Below are 13,992 nucleotides of genomic sequence, written 5' to 3'. Positions count from 1 at the left end.
CTTATAAGTAAGTTTGACCAGCTTATAAGTTTAGACAAACACCCCCTAAACCTGGTACCAGGTCGTGAAAACCGTATTGATGACGTTTTCTAGTAAGTGTCCAAGTGCCAAAACAGCCAAAAGGGCGTGGGGGGAGCTTCCAAGGCCCGAAATCCAGTTGTGGGACCAGGAAGGAAACTTCTTGCCAACATTGACTCGCCTTCGTCAACTAACTTTTATTAATTTAATGTCTATTTATTACTTACTTAACCCCTTTCCAACTCCAATTCAAACTTCTTCTCTTCCGTTTTCAATTCATTATTCCTCTTTCAATTCAATTCCCAAATTAACCAATGAGTTTCCAAGATCTTGAAGCCGGCGGTGTACGCCGACAAAACTTCTTCAATTCAAAGCAAAAACAGCCCCAACAACAACAACTCCAAGACCCTTCTCACGCGGTGGCTGCTGCAATTTTCCGTATCAACACTGCTGTTTCCTCCTTCTCTCGCCTCGTTAATTCCCTCGGAACCCCCAAAGATACCCTCGAATTGCGTGATAAATTGTGAGCTTTTTCCACTTTAATTTGCTTTACTTCTTGGTTTCTCTTAGTGGTCTGTCTTCTTTCTTTCTTTTTCTTTTTTTTGGGGGGGTTAACGTAGAATTGTCGGTTTTTGTATTAGGGTTCCGTTTTTGTTTACTTGAATTCTTTGAGTAGGAAGTAAATTAGAGTTTGTATATAAAAATTTAATATTTAATTTCACATTTTGGTTTGATGTTCTGTTTTTAATTCATTAAATAGATGGATAAGCTATTTTTTATGCATTGCATGAACAGAAATTTTCATTTGCTTTATTCTGGAGGTATCATAGGCAGAAAATTGTGCATTATTTGTTCATCTTCTAGACTTTAATATGAATTGGGTTTGGTGGCAGGCACAAGACAAGGCTACATATTGGGCAACTGGTAAAAGACACTTCAAATAAACTTAAGCAAGCGAGTGAAGCTGATCACAACGTGGAAGTCAGTGTAAGTGAAGATGCAGTATTTATTTTCTTATATATGTGAAGAAATGGAGAAATGTTGTTAGAGAATGGATATGAACTGGTAAGTACTGTGGAGGGCAATTTATTGTCATAAAATAACGGACTTTTAAATAAACATGAGCAGAAAAAATTGCTCCCACCTCCCTTGATATGAGTCCAATTAATGTAACTTTTAAATACCTCAACTTGTTACTAATATGTTTAATAATACAATCATACTCTGACATTCCTTATGTAGAGCCTTCCTTCCTCAGCAACCTTCAGAAATGGCTGAATCTCCCTCCATTGTCATCTTAGTCAAAAGGCCATTTAGATTTTTTCCCAGTTCACTTTTTTTTTCCTTTTCTCTCATCTAGTGGGCAAATTGCCTTAGTAAGATAGAGTCACTTCTTCATTGATTTATCTAATTCTTGTAATGTTGAAAAAAATGTGATTTATGTCGCAAGCACTGAAATTCTCTCATTAAATTGCAGCCCATTAAGAAGATTGCTGATGCTAAGCTTGCAAAAGATTTCCAATCAGTCCTTAAAGAATTTCAGAAGGCTCAAAGGCTTGCAGCTGAGAGGGAAACTACATACACACCTACTGTTTCCAAAGAAGTTCACCCATCCATGTAATTACTGGCCACCTTACTGGTTTATCTGTTTTAGTAAGTGACTTTGACCGTTTTAGTTTGAAGCCCTAGAGTGCTGCCACCACTTTTGACATGGTTAAGTTATATTAAGAGGACCAAATGAATTTTTTAAAAGTAATAAAACTGAACTAGAAGTTTAGAAGATGAAAACTTGGCAAATAAGAGTTAAGTGTTGGAAAATTATCAACTTGTTTGAAATTTAAATAAATAACGTTGATGTGCTAGGATTTCATGAATTTTTCTTACTTTAAAAAAAAAAAAAAGAAAAAAAAATTGAATGTGTATTAGGATTATTGGTTTCTTAGGAAAGAATTGAAGGTGTTTTAGAATTCATGAAAATTTTGTTAATTTGGAACTTGGATGATTTTAGAATGAAAGTTGGGATGGAAATTAAAAGAGTATAATCTATTGCTTCTCTACAGTTATTCCTTTATTTAAATAAAAAAGTTCAGATTCTGTGGCATATAATTTATAGATTCCAACTAATTAGCAGAACTTGGCTACCAATGTGTGCTTAACAGTCACATGAGTGCATGTATATATAATGTTACTAATAGATGCTTTTCATGTTATAAATCTCTTTTCTCTAAGTTCCTTTCATGTCGCATGAGGATGTCTAGTTTTTCCTAGCATGTCCTGTGAGAGTTTTGCTTCAGCATCTGAATGGACTGGATTTAGTACTGCTCAACAGTTACCAGCGTGGCAGTAGTTGGAAAAATTGTGTTAATATCAGCGGGAGTTCTTCATTCTCATATGTTTTTCCCTTAATTTAACTTGCATACTGCAATCTACAACTCAGTAAAGATTTAAGTATAACACAGTACTAATACCACCGACACCAAACTAATATCGCCTATAATCGTTGCATATTGGGCGGTGCTCTGTGGCTTACAAACCCTTAGACATTCACAAGGATGCCCATTTGATCCAAACTTGTGCTGGACAATGGCACATTGCACTGAGGCTGACTCAGTTATAATTATCAATGCTGGAACTTTGTACAATACATGTATGAATAATTGAATTCCCATATATTCTATGATTACTATTTGTGTACTTTATTTATTTTATTTTTTATCATATGTACAGCTACTCTGCCCATGAGCCAGGGATAAGTTCATCAAGGAACTCAGAACAGCAAGTACTTCTTCTTGAATCTAAAAGGTAAGCAAATTCACTTCATTATTTTGGTGATTGCAGATTTACATTCACAAATAGCTGGGTCTACAGAGTTGCTCTGACGAAATTATGGATTTTATGCTTGTGTGGCAAGACATAAAATTCTGTCTTCAGAATGTCTTAACCTGAATAGATGTGTATAAATGCAATTTTCCCACCAGTGAAAATGAATATGGTATAAGTTAACTTCACTTTTCCTTGATTACTACCCTATGATATTCAACTGTTGGGTTGCTTGAGATGGATTTCTTGGCTCTGTTTACTCAGACAATAAGCTGCCATTTCTATATAACATTTATTGTTGGAGGACTCTGGATTATTATATGATCTTCCTTTTGTGTACCTCATTTTGATGTTTCCTGTGTATCCTAGACCAAGCAACTAAAGCCAATAAAGTTTGATATGGTTTTCCCCGTCTGAATAAGAAAGATCTTAAAGGAAGCAAATCTCTAATGCTGCTTGGGATCACTGGTCCAACTGTGAGCTTCATATTAGAATCCTTTTTAAAATCATAGTCCATTTTATTGTTGTAGCACAAACTTGAGGAACTAAAGCAATGTGTATTTGTCCCGCATGCCTTCTTTTCTCCTTCAATTCTCTTCATTTAGATGTTTAAAATTGTTTGCATTAAGGAAGCATCTTTTTATAAGTTGATTACTAGTCCATCTCAATCCATCAATATAATATGCATCCAAACTAAAACATTTTTGTTTGAGTGCTTTATAATGATGAAAAGAAATCTTTCCTCACTGTACCTCGTTTTTTTCCTCATACTCTTTGGTCAGACAAGAAGTTGTACTACTGGACAATGAGATTGTATACAATGAAGCCATTATTGAAGAGAGAGAGCAAGGGATTAAAGAGATTCAGGAACAGATTGGTGAGGTAAATGAAATATTCAAAGATTTAGCCATGCTTGTACATGAGCAAGGAGTTATTATTGGTGAGTTTAGTGTGCTCCATATTTATTAATTTATTTTAAGTTTAAATCTCTTGATTTCATGAAAATATTTTTTCAACTCTCGTAATCCAAAGTTAAACACGTGTTTCTTTTCAGATGACATTAGTTCTAATATTGAGAGCTCTCGCTCCGCAACTATGCAAGGTACCTCTCAACTTGTGAAGGCATCCAAGACTCAGAAGTCTAATTCATCTCTGGTAAATTTTGATTGGTGTATCTATTTTTTAATTTCATTTACATGTATAGAGGAGGTGATAATGCCTACAATTTTGCCTTAAGTTTTGCTTTACTGTTTTAATTACCTTATTCGTGGGGAAAAAAATAGAGATGATTCTTGGGCTTATAACAAAATGGAATTAGAACATCTTTTGGTTAGTAATTGACAGGGACAAATCTGTGCATCTCTATTCTTTTATTAAATGCTTCAACTCCACGGTGATTTCCAGCAAGCACATCAAATCTACATTTAAGTCCTCCAGTTTGTGTTTTGAAACTTTTGTTATATTTTGTTCTTAAATTCTATGTTACTTAATGCAAACTACTCCATTGAGTTTCTTTGAACAAGTTCTTGGTTCAGATGTCAAATATAGATTCTACTTGTCAATTTGAAGTCTTTTTCTTTTTCTCATTTTTTTGATAATAGAATTTATATATTAGATGTTTATGACATGCTTTCTTAATTTTGTTTTAACTTTCCTTCTCCTTTTCATTATGTTCTTAGAAGATGAATTTGATATATATATTTATTTCCATGCAGAGTTGCTTGCTGCTAGTGATTTTTGGGATCATTTTGCTTATTGTAATCATAATTGTCGTCGCTTAAGTCTCACCAAGAGTTGATTCAACGCATAGCCTTCTTGCCATTTCCCCAGCAGTTTTCCTTCTTAAAACCTCCGGCCATCCTGCTTAATCCAAGGCAGCTGGATATGTTCAATCAGATGGCATATAAGCTAGTTATTGTACATAAGAAAAGCTGAATATGGTAAAGTAATTTGTTTCAGATGGTACTCAAATCCTCATTACAGTGCTTTTAAACCAAATCATGTAAATGATTTCCTCTTATTGACATCAATAAATTTGAAAATTTCTGCGTCTTACTACTTTAGAAGGATGGATTGGATTTGGTCGTGCGCATTAGCTGCCTTTTATTTTATTTTATTTTCTTTAAGGTCTCATCAAGGCTTCGGTTTATTTGTACTGCTGGATTTTGCTCTCTTGGAACTGTCACATATAAAAGATGTTGTGAAGCAATACATTGAAACTTTGCTTGTATTAATGACACCAAGTAACAGGTTGTCATAATATGATAGAGTGAGACTCAGGTGGATGATGGTGATGTTTGGTATTAACGCTATTTTGGTTTTGAGAAATTAGTGGATTTAATTTTAAAATTTTTTAATTACAAGTTATTAACTTATTATTATTTAATTTTTTTTTAATATTTCAAGAATTTAATTTTTCAAATGATTTAATACAATGTTGCACCAAATAACCCAAAGAGCTGCTACAAAATTCATTTTAACATAATATCTTTAATTTTAATTTTTGATGTCCTAATATAAGAATAAATTATTAACATCAAAAAACAATCTCAGACATGCATGAAAATTATAAACAATCTTCACTGAAAGGAAGTTCTAGTTTTAGATGAATAGAATTTATTTTATTTGTTTTCTTTCTTTACTAGTAAAATAACAATTAAAAGATTTATATTATAAACATTAGTTACACAATAACCATTTAAACAACTAAGTCTGAAATAAGTTCAAGTTCTATACACAACTCTGATTAATTAAAGTAATGTTTACACATACAAACTTCATTTCCAAACTATACTTTGATTAGAGGTGTGCAGGAAATTAGGATAGATCCGGAAAAAGCGTGAACCTAAGGTTCTAGTTCTGGTTTCCACTCGGAACCAGCCCACACAGAGTCAATTACGGTTCCCTATTAGGTGAAACCGATACTATACGGTTTCGGTACCGATTTCGCCAATGTTAGGAACTAAAACCGACCTAGGTGGAAACCCGGTTTAGGAACCGAGAGTCAAATGATATTATATAATTATGGTTATTGAATAAGAAATTAGGTTTTGCAAATTGGGGGAAAAAATTGCAATTAGATTGCTTCAGTCTTCCCTTCTTCGAATTAGTTGCTGCCACTCTCCTCTATTCGAATTACTTCTTGATTTCGCTCTCAAATCCTTTGACAGACTGCAGGGTGCACCAGTGACTGAACGAAGCATTCCAATTTTTCTTTGGAATTCGCTTGCTTTGTTGTCAATGAAGGAATTTGCACCTTCTTCTCCACTGTCATAGCAACTACGGTTGTGTCTCGACTTGATTAAAAGATTAATCGTAGAGCGAATTGTATGAAGATTGGCATGCCATAGTGAGTTTCTTGAAACCAGTCATGCATGTATTTTGGAGAGCAAGGCTTGATTTTAAAATGTTGCGTTGTTTTTTGGAAGTGTTTTTGCTTCTAGGCTGTTTTCAAAACTTTGAGATTTTATTGAAACTCGAGCTTGTCTTATTGGAGAAAGATTTGATTTGAAATGGAGTTGGAAGTTTTTCAACGAATCTTCTGCTAAGTAGAAAGTTTTGTGTGTATTAAGGATCAGGAATAAGTGAAAGTTATGTGTGTACTAAAGTGATTCAGCCAATTGACTTTGTCCGGATACCTGAAACCAAAATCAAAACTTATGATTCCAGTACCGACTCCAAGTATTTAGGAACCGAAACCAACCGATTCCAATTTCAATTCCAAATCCCAAGACTAGCCGATTCTGATTTTGATTCGATGGGATTTGGGCAAGTACCTAGGCCGGCCCACCCCCAACTTTGATATATCATCTATGTAATTATCTTTAATTTAAAGTTATTCAATTAAATTAAAACACGATCAATTTTTACAGATATTTGAATAATTCATTTAATAAATATATAAATAAAAAATAAAAAATTATAATGATTCATTTACAAGACATTTCTTTATAAGATAAACGAGAACAAAGGATACATCAGATGGTTTTATAAAATATTTAATATACAGCGGAAAGTGAATTTAGAAATACAAGAGGGATGTTATCTAGATTTCAGATAAAATCAGTCTTGGAATTTGGATTTTCCTCTAAGAAAAGTTTAAACATTCCAAAACATTCTGTTTTTTATATTTCACTTTATAAAAACACCACCAAGTTTCAAATTTTTTTTATTAGTAAAATGGCATGAAACAAAAGCTTGAGAAACAGCCGACTTTTGTTGCCGGTAAAGTTTCCGGCAAAGTTATATAAAAATTGTGCATTTGTTACAAAAAAACAAGCCATCAACAAACAAAATAAAGTATATTTGTTGCCACCAAGATTCATACATCACTCAACCAACTTGCCTCTACTAAGCACAAGTCTTTTTCGAAAGAAATTTTTGGCAGTTGTCACAAAGTTCTACACTAAGAATTCTCATAGCCTTAAAACATTCGATCTGGAGATGTTAGGGACAAAATATGCCAAATAGGTTATCCCTAGGAGAGTAAGAAAGGTGAACCATTGATCTTTCACCTTCACAACTTGAAACTCAACGCCACATTTCCAAACAATTAGAAGGGAATTGAGTACTTTTCATTTTCCAATCCTAAGTTCAGAACAAGGTCTCAATCTATGTACCGGGGCAGTCCTGTTTCTCCATTTTTAGGTATTAGCTCACTTTCAAAATTCCTTTTCATACTATCTACACCTTACTATGGCAGTGCTTCTTTGTAGGTAACTCCATGCCAATTATCTAACACAGGTTATGATCCATATAATCTTCCACCGTTGTCCCTGAAACAAGCTTCTTACAGGTTAAAGACCTTAAGGCAGGAAACACTATATTCTATGCCCACCTTCAACTGAAACAAATATTCATGTGTTGCTCCTCTGAAAAATTCATTTCATTTTACACTCTACAAAACCTATAAATCCCCGGACCTTTCTTTTGAGTTCACCGAGTTCTGCACAGGGCACAAATAGCCTACCTACAACCTTAAACTCCTGACATCTTGGTTGAAACTAAGTATGATCCTAATTTTTTCTCTTATAATCGATCCTAATTTCTGTTCTCAATAACATGTTTTCTCTGCCACAGCTATGGTTTAAGCCACATCCAAACACTTTAGCAAAATACGCATGTTAAGCATAATTCTTTTATCCTCAGGTCCATCAACAACCATCCCCCTCATGAGAAAATATATATACAGCAGACGACAATGTATGTAGACCCCATTATATATCATACGCATATGTTATTTAAGTGTCCCAGACCAGGACTCACAAAGTAACTTATTAAGAACATATAATAAGGGCAAAAAAGTGTTTCATAAACTTCAAGGACATCTCTCTTTCGAAAAAAGCTTTCAATGCCCACGGTGGAGAATATCAACCTCTGCAAGAACCAGATAAACATACAAAATCGGAAACTCAAAAAATATACCTCTTCTAATTATATTTTTGTAATAAATATATTTTTTGATGTTTTGGATTCAGGGTTTAGAATTCAGCATAATGTATGTCACCACTAATAACAGGACAGAAAAACAATCCTAAATAAACCAGGGATAAGAATACAGACACTGCATTATAGCTATATCAGAAAGAAAAAGAAAATCAAACGTGTTTCTCATTCACTGGCTCATAATTTCTTTGGAACAATTGAGGAAAATATTTGTGTAGATAATTTTTTTGTGTTATGAAGTGAAAGCAGTAAACAGTTATACAACATATGCGAAGGTGGGCAAGATATAAAGTAGCCCTAATGATTGTGGACAACTTTCTCACAAAGAGGAGCACCAAGCAAGTGACAGAGCAAAGAAGAAAAAGATGGAAAATCTTAACTAAAGGCTGCAAACGTGGAAGCCTGGCAGAACTCTAATTATTTCCTGATAGTGGTATAGTTAGAGGGTGGGGACTGAGGTCATCATCAAACAATATTATTGTAAAGGCAAGATGAACATTTACCTCAGAACAGCTTGAAGCACATATATACATTTCGTAAGACATCAGAGCCTTCTACCCTCGGATGCAAGAAGACCCATCTGCTCAGTAAGATGATTCAAATGTTGAATCTTATCCCATCCATTCTCCTGCCCCGACTGTAGTTCTCGCTCATTGGTCATGCCAGCTTCCAATGAGCTTGAATTAATCTCATCCGTGTCTCCTGTTAGTGGGCTTGCTGTAAGAAATTGTTCCCAAAAGACATCATCAATACCTGGAAGCTTAGAGATCCCATCTGGCAAAATGTCTCCATCTTGATCAGGGGAAAAGACATCAGCTTCTACAGGCATTGAACCATCCAAAACAGCTGCAATTGGATCCATATTTTCTGCACTCCCATTCTCGCACATTACAAAATTCACATCAGGGATTCCAATAGTGCTTTCTGGTACAATTCCTGGTAATTGAGAGTTACGCAAAGTTGCATCTTCCCTAGCACTGTGCACATTCATTTCTCGAATTTTATCCACCTTGACACGATCTGTTGCCACACAAGGGGGACCTTTTATCTCAGACATGGCAGAAGATGGGCAACTGACAGGAAATCTTGACTCAGCTGACATATAAGACTGCCCAGAAGTGGGTGGAACCTCAGCAAGTGTTACTCCTGATATTTGACTAGAGGAGCTCCTACTGTCCAAAGTATTAGCAGAAGCAACATTATCAATCAGGAAAGACCCAAGGTTGCTCATGGATGGTTCAAGCCTAGAAGATGCATTCATCTTCGAGATCTGGTGCAGCATGGCTTTGGCTGCCTCATTCATTGAAGGCTGGAACTTGATAATTTGTCCATTAGGAGCATTATATGCACCAGCCACATTTTCTTCATCCTGTCTAGGCAGTCTCCTCTTTTTGTTGCCACCAGAAATGCGCCTGTTGCTGTCATTCTGCTGCTGTACAAGCTGGCTTAAGAAGCCTGGGCTGTGCATGGCCTTTGCGAGAAAAGACATCATTTGTTGCTGACGCTGCTCCATCACCTGTACACGCTGCCCCACAGTTTGCAACTGACGATCCGTAGCTTGCTGCTGCTGCCTCAACCTAACAAGTTCCTGCATAAGAATATTCTTGTCCTGCTTAAGGATTTCAACCTCTTCCTCAAGCCCATATTTCCCTACTTCAACACATGCCCCAACTGTGGAGCTCTGAAGTTGAGCTGGTTGTTGACCATGACCTTGAGCTGATTTTCGCCGACTAATATTCTTCAAGAGATGCTTCTGGCCTCTTAAAAAGCCCTCATTTGCAAATTCATACCGATCTGGGTCAACCTTCCTAAAACCCTAATTAACCAAATCATGAAAAAAGATTTTAATAAAAGGCTTATACAGTCAATGATGAAGTTACAAATAATATTTGCCCAAAAAAGAAAAAAAAAAGTCACACTGTAGACATCACATTTTAATGATTCACTACTTTTTTTTTTTTTTTTTTTTTTTCCTTTTATTCAGTTTTCTTTGGATGGTCAAACCCCAACATATACCTGGAACCAACTAGAGACTAAATCACAAGCATATATCTAAACCTGCAGATAACATACACCATAGTGACTCAAGTACATTTCAAGCAAACGAAACAAAAACAAATAAAAGAAAAAAAAGGTCAGAAACTCCTATCTCATCATTTAGTCATTGACAATCATTACCTCGCTATAGGCAAGGCTAAAACTCAAATAACAAGCCATGCAGCTGCTTGAATAATGTTAGATGAATGAACAGCTAATATTCGTCAACTGACGAGCATTTTCAGATGTACACAGCAAGAGAAAGTATGGAAAGACGGACCCCTTTCAAGCAACCCCAGCTTCGCAAGTTCATGTGAGGGAAAGTGCAAATGTGCCTGCAGATTTCGTGACTGTTTCTTAGTAAGCATGAAATATCTAATATAAGGTGCATTACTTTGAGATGCAATCTCCTTTGTCCTTCATGTGATACAATAAGACAATGCGAGCACAAACTATCTTCAAATCAATTCTCACTACTGGTAAAAACTGAATGTGTTTCTACAATTTTTAGTTTGTTTTATGGGAAATGAAAAAACAACAAACCATCTTTTATTATGACTCATCTTTCCCTATCAGAGTGGGCAGTAAAACTTGTTCACAGACCATCAAAATAGCACTTAAGGACAACATAAAATATCCATATATTCCAGCACCTGGTGGAAGAACCACTCATAAGCATGCAATATGCATGTCTGGAAAAATAAAAAAAAAGTAAAACAAAGCAATAAGCAGCATGTCAAACGAGAATTAAATTAACAATAAAAAAATTGAAAGTAATTAGAATATGTAATAAACAGACACAAAAATTACGTGAAGCAACAAGCAACAATTCCTATTAAAATTACTTAATGAAAACTATATTGATGAAAAACCTTACCCAATAGAGAATAATATCCTCCATAAAATCCTGGAGCAAAATCCATGAATCTTACAACATCAAAGAGGCTTTTTGGCCTAGGACAAAGTGACCTTAGAAGCTTTCAGAATCTCTCTAAATTACCAGTCTTGTTTTAAGAAAGTTATCAATTCAGACCTGTTTTGATTCTTTACTATTTTTTAATTATTGTTAGAATGCCACCGAGTCTTACTGAGTCTGTTAATTACATAGGAATTTAATTTGGCTTTACATAGATTAAAGTACAGTTTTCTCATGAAAATTCCTTATTCTCGTAAACTGTAGGAGCCCTAGTACTAATAGGATGAGCAAGACACAATCCTATTAATATTTCCTATGACTGATTTAGCATACTGAGGCTCTCAGAGAGTGATTTCTTCCTTAATCTTTTTCTTCCCAAAATCTAAAACTGATGTTGTTGAAAATACTTATTGTTACTATTGCTACCCATTCATCTCTCAAGACTAAATATTACACATCAAACTCAAAAATCCATAGTTTTCGAAGTACTCCCAAATTAGAATTATTCTAGATAATTACCACATCAAACTGCTAATTTTAATAATATAAAATTCCCGGGGCAAGCACACAAATATTCACACACAACTCGTACAGGATTCAAGCATAATCTTCGCAATACAACAGTTCACAAAGCAACTACAAAATTTTCAATCAGCAGAAATCAAGATACGACATTATTGCTATCTAACACTGATTAGAATCCTACAAACTTCATTCCCTCGCAAAGCATTTATTGTCCACCGTAATTGGAAAACATATGAATCTTATAAAGAGGCAAGAAAGAGAGAGAGAGATAGAGCAAGAGCAAGAAGGAAAAAAGGAGATAAGAGGAAGAGAATCAAATCATGCATAAGAATTCAGAATATTCTTCCCATAGTAGTGACTTAACGAGAGTTTCCAAGGATGCAAAAAGAAGTATGATCACAAGGAAAAGCAGAATGATAATATATAGTATTCAGAAATACATAAATGCAAAATAAAACAGGAGTGAAAAAAACAAATATGGATGAGACATCAGAATGCTCGTTCAAGGACCATTCTTCAGCAACACCAACACTAGCCCATGATTATTTCATTTTTGATTTTTATGTATCACTAAGAACAACTGAAACAGAAGCTATGCTACGAGAATAGATAGTACAAGACCAACACTAGCTGCATATTTGATGAACAGTAACAAATAACTTAGGGAAAACTCACAATTCAGTACTTAAAACAACCATAACGATAAAAAATCTCAGCTCCCTGTCATCAAATCAGCCGCCAGCCGTGTACAAAGAATTGAAACTCATGCTCATATGATGATCACCACTAAAAAAGAAAAAGCCTCTTTACATAAAATATATAATAACACTTTATTACACACAAGACGATCCTGTCACTTAACCTAATAAGTTATCTACTAATACAGATCAAATCCAACCAATCACACACAAATTTCCCAATTCTTTAAACCCTTTTTCGCAGCATTTCATCAAAATTGATTCAAATATCAGGACTAGATCATTAATATATATTTAGCATCAATTACAATTCAATACAAACACAAATTTCATTCACAAAAAGAATTCAAAGAATCACCGAACACAATCAAATAAATAAAAGAACAAGAAAGAGAAGCGATACCCACATAAGTATTAAGCTGGCGGACGAAGCTGGAGAAGTTACTGTGCTTGAAATACTTCGGCAAGAGGTCCCTCGAAAACTCAGCGACTTTCCAAACAATGAAACTGTTATTACTACTACTCCACGAAACGATGTCATCTGTGGAGGAGTCCTCCACCAGGTCGTAGATTTTGCTAAGAAACGGCGGCAGCGAATTCCCGTTTGAGATGGAGTCCATTCTTGAGAAATCACCGATGAATTGAATTGGATTGTATGAAATTTGTGTGTATTTAAATAAGAAAGAAAGCAAGAAGAAACTGGGGGAGAGAGTGAAAGGGGTTTTAGATTTGGAAGAGAAAGAAAGAAAGGAAAGGGAAGGGAAGAGGAAAGAGAGAAGTAAAGTGACACGTAGTGAGAATTGAAATAAATAATAATAAATGAAGGGACTGGTGCCACCCAAGTGACCCAACCGAGCTACTGCTATTCCCGATAATTTTGCTCGTCCTTCCTTTTCCTATGTCTAAATATATTTTGGGGCATTTGGTTTAAAAATGTTAGATTATTGAGAATGTTAGCTTATTAGAAAGATAGATTATCCTAAAAGATTATTAAAAATCTTTAAGAAAATATATTTAGTTAGTTAGTGGGTATGTTATATTAATATGGTTGGTTATGAGGAATAAATTAGTGGGTATATTATTTAAATTACTAAATTATCCCCTTTACAAATATTAATATAATATTATTTTTATTATTAATTTTTGAATAATTTCTTTTAACTCCCAATATTTCAGGTTTAGTTAAAACACCCCTGCTTATANAAGCAAGAAGAAACTGGGGGAGAGAGTGAAAGGGGTTTTAGATGTGGAAGAGAAAGAAAGAAAGGTATGGGAAGGGAAGAGGAAAGAGAGAAGTAAAGTGACACGTAGTGAGAGTTGAAATAAATAATAATAAATGAAGGGACTGGTGCCACCCAAGTGACCCAACCGAGCTACTGCTCTTCCCGATAATTTTGCTCGTCCTTCCTTTTCCTTTGTCTAAATGCATTTTAGGTTATATCAATTTGTTCGGTTGGTGGATACATTACCTTGTCCCAATTCTTATTCGTTTACATTGTATAACTAGAAACACCTTATTTTATTTTATTTATT

The 13,992-nt window shown here is 34.8% G+C and overlaps 2 protein-coding genes across 3 annotated transcripts; one reads left to right on the top strand and one right to left on the bottom strand.

The window, feature by feature from the left end:
• The first annotated feature begins 266 nt into the window (after positions 1 to 266).
• Positions 267 to 4,893, top strand: LOC116134985 (syntaxin-22-like). The gene is made up of 7 exons (XM_031420668.1): positions 267 to 541; positions 912 to 1,005; positions 1,496 to 1,635; positions 2,746 to 2,820; positions 3,621 to 3,778; positions 3,893 to 3,993; positions 4,554 to 4,893. Exons 1-7 carry the CDS (start codon positions 333 to 335, stop codon positions 4,617 to 4,619), a joined length of 843 nt encoding a protein of 280 aa, XP_031276528.1. The 5' UTR covers positions 267 to 332; the 3' UTR covers positions 4,620 to 4,893.
• A 2,229-nt stretch (positions 4,894 to 7,122) lies between these two features.
• LOC116134854 (heat stress transcription factor A-1e-like) lies at positions 7,123 to 13,232 on the bottom strand. 2 transcript variants are annotated; one of them, XM_031420508.1, is made up of 3 exons: positions 12,867 to 13,232; positions 8,787 to 10,099; positions 7,123 to 8,214 (listed from the first exon to the last, which is right to left on the bottom strand). In XM_031420508.1, exons 1-2 carry the CDS (start codon positions 13,077 to 13,079, stop codon positions 8,828 to 8,830), a joined length of 1,485 nt encoding a protein of 494 aa, XP_031276368.1. In that variant the 5' UTR covers positions 13,080 to 13,232; the 3' UTR covers positions 7,123 to 8,214; positions 8,787 to 8,827. The 2 variants fall into 2 exon arrangements, with proteins under 2 accessions (XP_031276368.1, XP_031276367.1); XM_031420507.1 differs by lacking the exon at positions 7,123 to 8,214 and having other exon boundaries at positions 8,421 to 10,099.
• Positions 13,233 to 13,992: the final 760 nt, after the last annotated feature.

This window comes from Pistacia vera, unplaced genomic scaffold (assembly GCF_008641045.1).
Source record: "Pistacia vera cultivar Batoury unplaced genomic scaffold, PisVer_v2 Contig292, whole genome shotgun sequence".
Taxonomy (NCBI): Eukaryota; Viridiplantae; Streptophyta; class Magnoliopsida; order Sapindales; family Anacardiaceae; genus Pistacia; species Pistacia vera.
The sequence above is the reverse complement of the archived record's forward strand: the minus strand, read 5'-3'. Positions and strand labels throughout refer to the sequence as shown.

Excerpts from the sequence above, each read along its gene's own strand:
- LOC116134985 (XM_031420668.1), top strand. The coding sequence starts at position 333 with ATGAGTTTCCAAGATCTTGAAGCCGGCGGTGTACGCCGACAAAACTTC. Across the intron at positions 1,636-2,745 it reads AAAGAAGTTCACCCATCCAT|CTACTCTGCCCATGAGCCAG; the intron begins GTAATTACTGGC and ends TCATATGTACAG. Across the intron at positions 2,821-3,620 it reads CTTCTTCTTGAATCTAAAAG|ACAAGAAGTTGTACTACTGG; the intron begins GTAAGCAAATTC and ends CTCTTTGGTCAG.
- LOC116134854 (XM_031420508.1), bottom strand. The coding sequence starts at position 13,079 with ATGGACTCCATCTCAAACGGGAATTCGCTGCCGCCGTTTCTTAGCAAA. Across the intron at positions 10,100-12,866 it reads TCCGCCAGCTTAATACTTAT|GGTTTTAGGAAGGTTGACCC; the intron begins GTGGGTATCGCT and ends TTGGTTAATTAG.